We start from the raw sequence: 14,975 nt of genomic DNA, 5'->3' as shown, positions 1-14,975 counted from the left end.
CGCGTCCTCTTTGTTTCAGCCTTAAGGTATGGATGGCAAGTTGGAGACAGCGGCCGCCTGCTCGCCAGCTCGGGGGGTACCGGTTCTGTCTGCAGCTGAAGCGCAGCTATTCGCAAGGTGTTTTATTTTGATTTGCAAACATATCTATCAACTATTATACTTTTTACACATTTTATTTAGCATTCACCTAGAGCCTAACTACCAATTAGGTATGTTGTGCCTAGTGCCTACTTACATACACCTACTTAAACATTTAGCCCTACATTTAATAAATATCTAATCTATATAATCTAATATCTAATCTAAATAAAAAATAGTAATCAAAAGTATTTATTATTATTAGGTATAATATGTTAATCTTAAATATATAAAAGGAAACTGACAAAATGACTGACTGACTGACTGATCTATCAACGCACAGCTCAAATTACTGGACGGATCGGGCTGAAATTTGGCATGCAGATAGCTGTTATGATGTAGGCATCCGCTAAGAAAGGATTTTTGCAAATTCAACCCCTAAAGGGGTGTAATAGGGGTTTGAAATTTGTGTAGTCCACGCGGACGAAGTCACGAGCATAAGCTAGTGTGTTTCTAAGTAAATTGAGAAGCCCATATCGGTATATACCACACCACATATTATTAAGTAGGTATACCTAAGCTAAGCTTATTCCTAGCTCCATGAATACAATAAAATAGAATAGAGTAGGTATATTTTTATTTAAATAAACTCTTTCAAGTGCTTTGTAATCGTCAAATAGTTTAATTTACCACTGGTTTGGAATGAAATTCCTACCGAGAAGAAACAGCAAGAAACTCGCCGGTGGCTCTTTTCAAGTGTTCAACTTTCAATATTATTATACCATACTGTACAAGCAATTGCAGCCCCGTGCATTATTGTAGCGTGTCAAATCCAAGCTTTTAATATCATTTACATAGTCTTCGACTGTAGGTATAGTTTGCTTTTTATAGGAACATACTTTTAATATAGAAGTTGGCATGCAACACATAGCTTAACGTAGGTATAGTATAGTCATCTGACCACCGACTGATTGATGGTTCGTTACTGAGTTATTTTCAATTGGGTAAGAAGGTGCCTTTAATAATTTACTAACAATAAAATGATTCCTTTGTCCATTATAGAATTACGCCCGCGACTTTATCCGCGTGGAATTAGGTTTTTTAAATATCCCGTGTGAACTCTATAATTTTCCGGGATAAAAAGCCTATGTCACTCTCGTCTTTATCTATACCCATGTAAAAATCACGTCAATCCGTTACATCGTTACGACGTGATTGAAAAACCAACAAACAAACACACTTACGGTTACATAATAAGGGTACCTACTGATTAGAAAAACCTAATAAGCATAGATTGATGAAATACAAAAGTTACGCTCAAACTTTAGTACCTAAGTACTAGCCACCCGTGGAAACTTAGGGCGAATCAGCTAATTACAGGTCGGTAGGTACCGAACTACTTACTTAGCTATAAAGACGCAAAGTTAAAGTTTGTTTAAAAATATTGAAATCACAAAGTAAAAGCATTTGGCTATTATAAAACCTTAAAAAAGTCCCGGGATTTGATACCAGAACCCAAAAAAAATTCAAGTGTTTCGGAGTCAAAGGTGAACAAAAAAACTATCAACTTTTGAGGGACAGAATCGTACAAAAAAGCCATTCATCGATATCACGAATAAGATTTTTAGGGTTCTGTGCCCGAAGGGTGCCAACGGGATCCTAGGCATGGATGGGAAAGGCATTCTGAACCATTACGATTGTCATTCATTCATTGAACCATTTGACGATTCAAAAGTAGGTACATATATCTAACAGTTTATTTGAATAAAAAATATTTATATTCTATTACCACGTGAGTAGATATTATATTACTAAGCCTCCGCTGTCCGCCCGTCCGTCTGCCTGTCTGTCAGCGGCCTATATCTCATAAACCGTAATAGGTATAGAGTAAAAAATTTCACAGATTGTGTAATTCTGTTGCCGCTATAACAAGAAATAATAAAAACTTCAAAATAGCCGCCATGCAAATTAAAAAAATTAAATGTAAAGGTACCTATTGTATGTAATGGTACCTCATAAGAAAGCTCAGAGTCGCTCAGCGGGCGATAGAGAGAGGTATGCTTGGAGTTTCTCTATATCAAATCAGAAATGAGGAGATCCGTAGGAGAACTAGAGTAACCAACATAGCTCAACGGATTGCGAAGCTACAGTGGCAGTGGACAGGGCACATAGTTGGAAGTCCCTACAAGAGACCTATGTCCAGCAGTGGACGTCTATCGGTTGATGATGATGATGTTGATGATGTACCTATTGCCTATAAATAACCTTGTACGATGGTAAGTACGGATTACGGAACCCTGCGTGTGTAAGTTCGACTCGCACTTTACCAGTTTTTATTTATTTGTACCGCAATCGAAATTCGAAATTGGAACAAAGGGAAATACAAAAAGAGAAAAAGGATGGTAAAAAGTGGCGCGGGCGCGTGCCTGCGCGACATGTGCGCGGGTAACGGGCCGCCACGCGCGCGCCGTTACGAGGAGCACCCCGCACCCTCCCACACACATACACAGTGCACACAGTATACCATCGCACCCTCGCGCTCGTGTCGCGGGCGCTACCGTGGCCGAAATGAGACAAATTGGTAACTCCAGGTGAAAACTCCTTACCTAATACCTAACATGGTAATATTAAGTATACCTAACTAAATCCGAAACTGTCTGTCTGTTCTGTTATCTTTTCATGGCCCTTTTCCTTTTCCTTTTTTACGGATTTTGGTGATAGAGCGGCGGCGTAATTTGGCTGCGCATGATCACGGGCGTGGGGAATACCTGACAAGAGATATTTATCAGTTGACGAGGGCGACTCCATAATTTATTAGGTAGGTACTTATCTAAGTATATCTATCAGTACCCATAATATAAATGCGAAATTGTGTTTGTTTGCTGGTTTGCCCTTAAATCACGTCGCAACGGAGCAACGGATCGACGTGATTTTTTGCATGGTTATAGTTGAAAACCTGGAGAGTGACGTAGGCTATTTTTTATCCCGGGGAATTAATGAATTCCCATGGGATTTTTAAAAACCTAAATCCACACGTACGAAGTCGTGGGCATCAGCTAGTATGAAAATATATAAAAGGAACTGGCTGACTGACTGACTGACCGACTAACTGACTGACTGACTGATCTGTCAACGCAATTGTGACTAGGCATCCGCTAAGAAAGAATTTTTGAAAATTTAAAACCTGAGGGGGTATAATAGAGGTTTGAAATCTGTATAGGTAGTTCACGCGAAGTCGCGAGCATGTGGTAGTAGATATTTATATAATTAAACGACCTGCCTAATTATACACACCTGAGTTTAATTTTCACATAGGTAGATACCTACCTATACGTTTTTAGATAAATACTTTCATTTTCTAAAAAAGTACCAAACAATACGATATGGCCATCAAACAATCCAAACCTCTGGAAATAACAATTTTTTCGCTCTCCTGTAAAGTTGCTAATTTTTACTTGTACCTACGCGACAGGTGTTGTCAACCACGCACTCCCGCACAGCTCCTGCGCTAACACGGTGCAGGATAGCGTGACGTGTGTGTGTGTGGACGTCCTCTCGCCTCATATCCCGATTGCCGTCACGACCTGTCGCGTACTATGTATTTACCTCTTACATCTCCATACTCACGCCTTCATCTTCCTAATCACGTGTGGGATCATAAAAGGCTTACATTTCATTTTTTATAGCAATGAAATAATAATAATCAATGTGTAGATTACATAAGAAATATAGGTGCCTGTTTGTACAATTGCGAGTTATCAAATATATCGTTGTGTTAAAAATAAACACGTGTATGTAACATGCAACACGTCGATAGGTAGGTACGTCGATAAATAGATACGTACTTGATACCGCAAACGCTCCTATTATTTGCACCAGAGTGTACCAGAAACTCGCACCGGAAGACGCAGTATTGGAAGACCCCCCACTAGGTGGACGGACGACATCAGACGAGTCGCAGGGAGCCGCTGGATCCAGGCGGCGCAAGACCGTGGCGTGTGGAAGTCCCTACAAGAGACCTATGTCCAGCAGTGGACGTCTATTGGTTGATGATGATGATGATGATGATGTACCCGAAAGGGCTAGGTAGGTAATGTTTTAAAATAAATAAATATGTAACACTGAATGCACCACTGGATGATACACAAAAATAACTAAAAAACTTAAAATAAATAAACTGCGAATTTCTAATATTTAAGTCGAAGACTAATCTTTTATCCAGTTTTGAAAATGACATAAGTACTTATACTTAATACCTACCTGTTTTAATGAATCGAGAACAAGTCTTAGGTAAGTACTTAACTAAAAAACACGACTGCCTGCGAAAAAACGAAAGTAAAAATGTTTAATTTTTTCATAAAAATATACCTAAGGCGGATGATTGATAAGTATAAGGATTCTAACGACACTCTATTAACCTATCTAAATCTGTTCAGGCATTTAGAAGTTATGGTGGAACAAAGAAACTCACATAGATACTTACATAACGTAGGTGTATATCGTACCTACGTCTTTTATAGCCTTTTATGGACAGTCGTGTAAAAATGTAAAAATAGGTAGATATTTATGTCATAAAATGACGCTATCGTATGTCACCGACCTACTACTAAGTAGGTACAGGTCTCATCTAAGAATGAGAAGGGTTTATGTCATAGTCCACCACGTTTTAGCGTGCTGGCCACGCTAGCAAAAACGACACATCACCTAACTCTTATTGCTACCATCCCATACGTTTACTGCGGTAGTGGACATAGCAATTATAATACCATTGGTAGTGGAATGGGATCTTTATACCTACAGCTGAAAAGATTTTCATCAAGCATCTAAGCTTAGAAAACCAGTTGTGAATTTAAAAAAATCAAGTGGTACAGCATTTGAGTGCTACGATAGCAAAGATAGACAGACCGACAGACATAAGAATTTATAACAATTTATTTGGTCGGTGATTATAAAATATGGAAGTTCCTTCTCCAATATAAGGTTAAACCCTTAGGGTAGGCAGGGCGTGTGCGTATACCTACCTAATGCAGTGCATTGTATGCCTCTATACTACCTAACTATGTATTACCTAGTAGGTATATTATGTCCTATCGACACACCTAAACATAATTCTGAATATGGAACGCAATCCTCCCTAACACACCCCTCTACACAAACTGAAGCACTTCCCCTGAAACCATACAGTTCCCGCCGGTAACAAAACACTTCGTATCAAAGCAGATTAGCCGCTTAATTAAATTTCCCGTGATTGCTACAAGGGGTTAATAGACTGTGAAATATCGTTAAGTAAGTAAACCACAAAAATCAATTGAATACTAATTGTTAACAGGCCTATACAACTGCTTAGGTCAAGATCTCCAAAACGGTCTCTATTAAATTATTGATCATTAGGTATTATGAAGATATCCATTAGGTAAGCTAGGTAGTAAGATTAATTAATTATCACCACTATATCATATCATCTTACAAATAAAAATTTATGACAATCAGGAAGCGTAAAATTTTACCAACTCTGAATAAATAATTTGAGTTTATCTAACTGCGACTTTTATTTTCTCTTTATAGGTAGGTATCTATTGCTTGACTACTTAGGTATATCTATCCTATCCAACAGATAAGTACCTAACTAGGTAGGTACATAAGCCTGGTTTAAGCATTCACTGATTTTATAAAATATTCGATCCATAAAGTAGAACCTATTGGAAAATATTAATAACTTCAAGAATGAAATTATTGATTATTTTTATTTTTATTGAAATTTATTCATATTTTAATTAAGTAAGTATAATAATATTTCCTTAATTAATATCGGTGATGGTTAGGTATATGAATTCAAAACACGTCACCGCGATTAATAGCCTCAACTGGTGACAGAAGGGCTGGCTCATTTTTTGCGCAGCGGATCAGCCTGGCTGTCCAGCGCGGAAATGCAGCCAGTATTCTTGGCACCATTCCACGCGGTCATGATTTATATAGTAATTAGATAAGGCTAGCTTTAAGTTTTATTGTATTTAAAAAGATAAAAAAACACGTCAAATTATATTAAAGACACTCCAAGTATTCCTGGCTATACTGGCTATGTAACGTGATAGGTTGTATAAAGGTGTAAGTACAAGGCCGCAATACCAGCACGAGGCGTACGAGGCGCCTTTTTCAGTACTGAAAATACGACGTTGTCCGTAGAACCAGTCAAGTTGCTCAGAAATATACGTTACATTACATTCGCCTCTTGCGACTCGTAGTCTGGTTTTACATGACAAAAATTAAAACACGGTTCGAATTGTTATTAATATAATGCAATAATTTCTCAAATATTAAATACAGTAGGTGATAAATAATTATTTAAGGAAATGATTCTATCTCTGCATCTAACTCAAACTCCGCCCAGCTCTACATCGCAACCAATGCGCTAGGTGGGCGGGCACGACCGCTCGCCGGCACATCTGATTCTCATCATGAGCATGACGTGTTCTGATTTAGTCTAAACTCTACTATCAAGTTACACATAAAAACGTACTTAGCTATTTTAATTCTCTACATGGAAAATCGGTACAGGTCATTTCTTAAAAGATTTAATAACATAAAGATATAATGAGAATGAAAATCCTTTTTACTAAATAGTCCTCTGAAATTAAAACGAAATCGAAAGAAAATGTATGAAATATTTCATTTTGCTACTAATCTACTTACCTTAAAGTCATTAAGGATCACGTTAGAAATCCACAACTATGTACTTATTAGTAGGTACGACAGTTGCCGAATGTTAAACGAGGCAGCATTAACGTCCAGAAGAGAACTGCTTATTTGCAAACATCAATTCCCTTTAAAGCCATTTTCAGGCCCTTCTACGCATAGTCAGCGAAGGTGCAACAGTAATTATTCGGTGTTCAAGAATGTGACGCGAGCCACCTGTCATGTGTCCTGTTTCATCAAATCATTTCTTTATTGCGCAGCCTCCGTGCGACCTGTTATTTTTGTAAGTTTTGAAAAAAAAACATTATTGTGGAATGAGTCGGGTAGGTCGGGGCGCGCGAGCCTTATTTCAGTCAGGTGCCAGGCGCCGAGCACGAAGCATCGTGTAACGCTCCGACCCGCAGAGCCTTCCGCGGGACCCTTACGTTACGAGTAATTGAAACTACTCGTCAAATCTTCTATTGATTAGAAAAATGATTACAAATCTATTGACTACAGATTTCTAATGAAGAGGATTTCCGAAACCTCAATTGTGTGAATTTTAGCAGTGATTTAGTGCAACGCCCTAGTGCTAAATTTTGCCGGCCCTAGGTAAGTCCGCCCAAAGATTTTTCATACTTTATCGAATCAGTTTGAAAATTTTAAATTCTTATTATTCTTATTAAACTCGTCACTTGTTCCGAGAAAATCAACAAAATATTTAAAAATGTATTTTTAATTAGTTTTTTTCCAATCCTATATAAGAACCTACAGTATAAATGTACAATCTCACTGTTTCTGAACGTTGGGATTTCAGTCCAGTCAGTCTTTCTGTTATATAGGTTTATAGATTTTTATACCTAAAGTTATTATAATAGAATTTTATTACTTTATTGGTGCTTTTATGTATTGGTTTGATAATTTTTATTTTAAAATGAATGCAAATTAATTAAAGTCAATGTGAGTCTTAAATTAACTAAATTTAGGGTGCTACAGAAATATTTTCATAGCAAGAGAAGTTTATTTCCTGACCTATAAAAGTCAGGAAATAAACTTCTCTTGCTGCTTGCTAGATGATGCCTGCAATTTCAGTCCACGTGGATTTAGGTTTTTAAAAAAATCCCGTGGAACTCTTTGATTTTCCGCGTTAATAAGTAGCCTTCCTTCCCCGGAAAGCCAGGTATCTCTGTACTGAGTTCGCCAAAACGATTGAACCATCGGATGGGCCGGGAAAGGTTAGAAGCAGACAGACATACAGACAAATAAGACAGAAAAATAATAAGTAGGTAAATGCGTTAGCTGCTAAGGTCTCATGTACGGTAAGATGACTGTAGATAAGCCTAATCACAGTTATAATTCTAGGTAGCTGATGCCCGCCGATCGTCGGTACGCGTGGATTTAGGTTCTAAAAATCCCGTGGTAACTCTTTGATTTTCCGTGATAAAAAGTAGCCGATGTCACTTCCAGTCGTTAAACTATAGAAACATCCCATTGCAAAAAATCACGTCGATCTGTTGCTCCGTTGCGACGTGAAATTGGAAGGACAAACCCGGCAAACAAATACACTTTCACATTTATAATAAAGGGTACTGATGATAGTTTTTATCCAAACTTGTCCTAAGTAGGTGAGGTACCTATAGTAGGTACCAGTTTTCATTGATCTTCTTAGGTTACCGTTAGTACAATGGTATTTAGCAGGATAGTGAAACCGATAGCTAAACGGTGTCCATTTAGTTTCACTTCGCATTTTTACTTCAATCTTGCGATATATTTCAGTTAATGTAAATATCTACAGTAATGGAATAATCTGATATCTATATTGATATTTTAAACAAAATAAAACTTTTAGCTTAATTAAATACATTTTATTACTTACGAAGATTTTTACGATATTTCTATTACTTATGCCAGTAGATATTATTGAAAATTCGTATTCAGTTCTACTGAGGTCGATTCTGATAAAACTTTGCATAGAATTTGCGTTCCCATGACAATAGCCTAGATACCTACATGCCTACACGTACAGTATGATTTCCGTATTCCAACTCTTCGGTCTTGATACTGCAGAGGTATCCTGCCTTATTTTTTTTATTGAGAGATAGGCTTGCACTTGACGACAATAACGCCTGCGAAAAATAGAATCATGCCTAAACCTTAACCGAGGATTAGCGTGATATTTTGGGCGGAGGCTATTGATAATGACAATATCGATTGATTTTTAAATAAATAAAAACTCATAAAGTTAAGTTAAGTATCACTTAGTTTATTAAATAAAACGTCAGCTACAAAATCCAGTACGAACTAATAACGAAGCACGATGATTGATTTTCTAACGTTAGCACTTGGCCGTTTCCCACTATCTTTGCATGCAGTGAAAAAAATATAGCGACCACAATTGCTTGCCAGTATTGCCACTTGCGGACTAATGAAGGTCTTGCTTACTTTATTGAAATAAGAAATTGCGACATCAACCCTCGCTTACGATACAACTATAACCATTACACGTAATAGCTGGAATCAATTGCATTCACCTGTTTGTATTACAAGATATGGATCACCCGACACATCGTGGGTAAACGTTAACGTTACAGGCGAAAATCGGGAACTATGATACTATCTTTATGACAAACGTTTTTAACAGGTGCCCTAAGATTGTTATCACCCCTGCCCCTAATACGTTTGATTACGAAATTGAGCAATTCATTTAAAACATCGCAATCAACCTATATTTGATTTGGTCGAATTAAGTAATGAAAGGAAAGTGAACGCTTTCCCGAGTCATTTGTTTACTGTAGATTCGTTCTATGAAAAACAATGTGTTGTTTAGGTCTAATGAAGATTGTTTTAGTCCGTATGTGTACTGTGAATTATTAATGCGCGTACGCAGCGGGCGACGTCCACTTTCATTATTCTGATTCTTCATTTGCTTGATTGAGCTTTTAATATGATTTGCCGTCAACACACGTCGTCGGTCGGATTAATCAGGGCGAGAGCTGTCAACAAATACCCGCTATCTAATGGCGATAGTCACGTAATAACTGTGTAGACTTTTAAACTGATCACCATTTTGTAATCATCATTCAGACGCGACGTAAAGGTAATATTTTAACCACATACGAAACATATTACTATAGGTACAATACCTAATAGAAAAAAAAATACGCTACAGCAATAGGTAAGGCAGCGTGTCACAGGGGCCGCAAGATTTTGGCAGAGTTGGCAGATTGTAAAAATATTCTAATTCTGCAGCACAATGTTGTCTTGGCATAAAACAATATAACAACGATAATTTTTAAAAAACTAGGACATAACTGATCTGATCTTGAATAAATTATCTACATAGAGCTTACAGCATTATACCTAAGTACCTAGCATCTTGCGTAGTGGTCTATGATTAGATAGCGTGTTTTGGTAATGATAATGTTTGATGTCCTCTACGATTTTGATTACAACACCGACTTTGTCAGTGGGGTGGCTCTTCCAACATCAATGGTCGCCACCTTATTAATTTGATGTTGCTTAAGATTTTGACCAAACATTTCGGTAGATGAGTAGATTTGTGTAATATTCGTCTAATTATCTAAGTCAATCCTAATCCTAATAATACATATGAAAGTTTGGATGTTTGTTACTCCTTTACGCCACAATGACTGAACCGATTTGGGTGACATTTGGATTGGAAATAGCTTATAATCTGAATTAATATAAAAGCTTTTTTTCAACGAGGAAAACTAAAATGTTTCCACGGAACTAAAATATTTATATCCACCCGGATGAAGTCGTGGGCATCATCTAGTAAGAAACAATTTTCTAATATGTTATTAGCAATTTATTGATTTCCAAATCTGAGGATTATACAATATTTGTGTCATGGTAGCACACTATATGTTGTTGAATTCATACAATCGGCTAGTAAAGCAAACAGTAGCAGTCCGGATTTGTTCCCAGGATGTCCCGCCACGTGCTGCTGTCGCGTCTCGCGGAGCACTTCCAGGCGGCATCGCCCCCCGGACAGCGTTTCCCATCCCCAGAGAGAAGCGTCTCCCCACACACGCCTACTTCCCCCCGTTCCCCCCCGCAGTCCCCGGACTCTCTAGCACAGCAACGCTTGGATCTGCTCCAACTTGGGGACATCGAGATTGCAGGACGTGCTCTCAAGCAATACGCCAGGGCTACAGGCAAGTGTTGATTTCCACTTATTTTATTGTAGAGTATTATTAACTCGTTTTTTGTAATTTTATGAATACCTAGAATATCACTAAAATTTTTACACCAGACCTACAGCAAAAAAATCCAGAAGTGTGAAGACTACATAGCCAAGGATGTTTCTAAACCCAAACGCACCAATAAAGCTTCATATTAATATTTTGAACCCTTATTTCACCATAACTAGCATGAACTAGTTATTCAATTGGCGGGGTTCACACTCATCCGTGTAACCGTGTGTATTCAAGAGTTTTTACATAAGAGTTCTCCAAATTGCTGAAAAGTTTTTTTAAAACTATACCGATACCTACCTAGGCTTGGGCTTGACTGCACAATCTCACCGAACAGTATGAGATGACGCAGCCTAAGTGGAGTGCTTCTGCCTAGAAGGTGCCTATTCACTCTTTTTATAAAGGTATCAATATTATAGCTATAGCGAGAAGAAAGGAAGCCGGACGGACATTCCATATTCTAGCAGAATATGTGAGGTATAGTGAAGTCTGCCAGACCAAACTTGGCTGTGAACTGTATCCTAAGCCCTTCTCATTCTAAGAGGAGACCCATACTCAGTATTGGACTGGCGATGGTTTAAGTTGACGTTGATGGTGACACTCTTTCGAGGATATTAGAGGCAGTATATTAGAGCTAAATTCATTTAATAACTAAATGAAATAATTTTGCGTAGAACTTGGAGCCTTGATGTACTGCAGTGGTCTGGGCGCTCTGTACGGAGGCGCTGGAGTATGGCCGCTGTTATTGCCACATGCACCGCCTTTCCCACCAAGTGATCCTGCAAGACACACACCACCCAGAGACGGTAAGAATTCATAGCATAGGCTGTGATATCGGCAATCATTGCCATATTAACCTACTTAGATCGTAGCGTAGCACGTTGCTACGTTAGTTTTAGATATTCTGTAATCTATAGCATTCAATTGATGTACTCTTATAACATGAGCATGAAACGTGGTATACTTACTTTTAATAATTTTAGTATCGCATGATTATGCGTACAAGCGATGGAGAAATGTGGAGCATAGATGGCCCATGTCAAACTTATACTTAATACCTACGGCCTACACTACCATTTTCAAGCGACAAAAAATTATAAAATAAAATACTTGAGAGTATAGTAAGACATAATAACATCTTTTAGTGTCATGAAATCATACATACCGATACATAATCATACATACCCAACTACAAACACAATATTTATTAACCTGTGTACACCTATCAATGTATGCCCATACCTTTCCTAGCAAGGTAGAAAGTTTCAATTCTTCCAAGACACCAGAGATTTCTAAAAATACTTGAAACGATTTTTGGGTCGTTTGATAAGACGCGAGTGTTGCCTCGGCCTCCTTACATGCCTTCTCGGGTGTACTCCTCATTAGAATAGCTATCAATGTAAGTTGTGGCTTGAGCCGCGAAACGCTGATATGCCGCAGTTTACATGTCGTTTACCTCCACAACCGGAGTATATTTTTAATGTTTTTCAATTCTTTCAAAGAAAAGCAAGTATTTACAGCTACCACACAAACACAAGCATTGTCGTGTTAAATTTTTTTTAGTATTCAAATTACTGCTTATCCGTATTTTCGCCGGTTATAGCCCTGAATTAATGATAATATATTTAAAAGACCTAGATTCAAGTAGGTACTTGATTTTTGTAGCAATTTGGTAAAAACATACTATTAATCCATCCATACTAATATTATAAATGCGAAAGTGTGTCTGTCTGTCTGTATGTCTGCTAGCTTTTCACGGCCCATCCGTTCGACCGATTTTAATGAAATTTGGTACCGAGATAGCTTGCATCCCGGGGAAGGACATAGGCTATTTATTTATTCCGGAAAATCAAAGAGTTCCCGCGGGATTTTTAAAAACCTAAATCCACGCGGACGAAGTCGCGGGCATCATCTAGTCACTTATAATGTAAGCGGTTTCTTGGGATACCTAAGTACTGTGTAATGTGATAATACGTTCACAGATTGTCCCGCATAGGACTTAACCCCAGTAGGGCCTTTATATAGGCACCCAACTGGTACCGATGCTGTGGCTTAACGTGCTCTACGGGGTACATGGATACGGAAGAAACACCTAACCTACCTAACCTATTAGGACCTAAAGCCTATTAGGACCTCCAAAATTAATGACATCCGTGAACCTATACAATAATGAATATTTATAATATTAGCACTATGTTTTTCTTTTTGCACGCTATTTTGATTGTAAATTGCATGTCTTCTATAATTAGGTATTGTATTGAAGTAATCCTATATAGGCCACACCGTCTTCAAGTTATGTTACTTTAAAACTACCAAATCTTTTGCAGATTTTATTTAACCAAATTCGTATTCCTTATGGATTTTCAAACATTAATTTAAATTCATAAGATTACAATATTGACTCAGGTGTAGTTTTTCCGCGTTTAGATTCAGATTGACTCGAGTTAAATATGCCACTGCTTATTGTTGCAGCAGACGTTGACGCAACATCTACAAATAAAAATGCACCTGCGATGTCTTTAAACAAACGCGTAACGTCCGATTTGACCTACAACCTAACCTATTTAACCTTTCTGAAAAACCTTACCTGTTTAACCTCTGAATGTGATGAATTAATAAGTACTAATGACATTGGCAAATATAAATAAAATAAAATAAATAAATAAGTAAATAGCAAATAAATATTATATCCAACTAGGTGATGCTCGCGATTTCATCCGAGATGATTTAGGTTTTTGAAATCCTCTCTTTGATTTTTCGGAGTAAAACTGAATCCTCCTCCAGGATGCAAGTTACGAGCTCGTATTTCTGTAGCAAATAGATGATGCTCGACTTCATCCACGTGGATTTAGGGTTTTAACTGAAATCGGCAGAAACGACAGCCTGTACCTAACTGTTCAAAGTAGGTACATTATAAGTATAATGCTTATTATATTTATCCATAGATGACGAAGAAGAGTTACCATTAAACTTGTCAACAAAGAATAGGCAGATTTGGTCGCCAGGGAGTGCGTGCGAACGCGAACAAATAGAAACAGAGAGAGACTCCCCAGCATCACGGTGGGACGAGCGAGAAGATTTCGACGCGCCACTCGAACTTGTAAAACGATGCCGAAGCAGCCCTGACGAAGACCGGCTCTCAAGTGCAGAGTCCCGACGCTGCCCCTCAGAACCTTCCTTTAACACCTACCTACCACCGCCACCGCAACCAGACATCAATTTTTCACTCCTTCTTAAGAATGAAAACAAAAGTGAAAAATCCTTTCAGGTACGTAGCTTAAACTACTACTTACTATTGTAGGTAAGGAAAACATTAACGTGGCTGTACATAGTATGTTTGATTTATTAAATTTAATATTATTTATTACTTATGTCACAGATGCTTTAATTTGGTAATAATTAGGTAGGTAGTACCTACGGTCTATATCTACGACGCTTCAGCCTGAAGCTCTTAGATCATGTTGTCGTAGCATTCCTGTAGAAAACTTTTTCCACGGAAATGCTACGACAAAGAGAATAGGTAAATTGGATTGACTTCTAATTTGCCTCAGACTTATTTGGAGTCACAAAAACAGAGTTGTTTACGTGAAGCTTTGGATTTGTTGGATTAGGTGAAGTTTGCCTATGGCCTTTTCATTCTGAGAAGAGACCCTTGGTCAGTAGTGGGCCGGAGATGGATTGATCATAATGATGTTGACGATGATTATACATAGTTTATAACTCATTATTTTACTAGTGTCACATCGTATTTAAATAATAATTATGTAGGTAGGTACTTAAATTCAAAGTAAGGTCTTTACCTACTTACTTTAAAATAGTAAATTGTTTCAACAATTTAAGCTTTGCTATTTCCTCTGATGATTTTCTGTTACACTAACATATAAAATCGTATCGCAAAAAAGAGATGGCCTTCAATGCCGGTGGAATAAAAACTGTTACTATAATCGACGCAGGCTGTTAGAGTTAATAAATGGCCTAAACATGCGACATCCTTTACCGAGATCAGAA

General features: G+C 37.7%; 3 protein-coding genes across 3 annotated transcripts in view; 2 read left to right on the top strand and 1 right to left on the bottom strand.

Moving 5' to 3' along the window:
- Schip1 (Schwannomin interacting protein 1) overlaps window positions 1-14,975 on the top strand; it is a 374,012-nt gene that overhangs the window by 74,325 nt on the left and 284,712 nt on the right. The window lies entirely within an intron of this gene.
- Window positions 1-14,975, bottom strand: part of LOC117984032 (uncharacterized) — a 218,296-nt gene that overhangs the window by 104,999 nt on the left and 98,322 nt on the right. The window lies entirely within an intron of this gene.
- LOC117984083 (uncharacterized) overlaps window positions 1-14,975 on the top strand; it is a 41,925-nt gene that overhangs the window by 14,742 nt on the left and 12,208 nt on the right. Inside the window, exons 3-5 of the mRNA XM_034970734.2 lie at window positions 10,699-10,928; window positions 11,642-11,773; window positions 13,913-14,235. Of these exons, the coding sequence (XP_034826625.2) occupies window positions 10,699-10,928; window positions 11,642-11,773; window positions 13,913-14,235 (685 nt within the window). The remainder of the gene's footprint in view (window positions 1-10,698; window positions 10,929-11,641; window positions 11,774-13,912; window positions 14,236-14,975) is intronic.

This window comes from Maniola hyperantus, chromosome 1 (assembly GCF_902806685.2).
Source record: "Maniola hyperantus chromosome 1, iAphHyp1.2, whole genome shotgun sequence".
Taxonomy (NCBI): Eukaryota; Metazoa; Arthropoda; class Insecta; order Lepidoptera; family Nymphalidae; genus Maniola; species Maniola hyperantus.
This window is presented reverse-complemented; position numbering and strand designations above follow the sequence as displayed.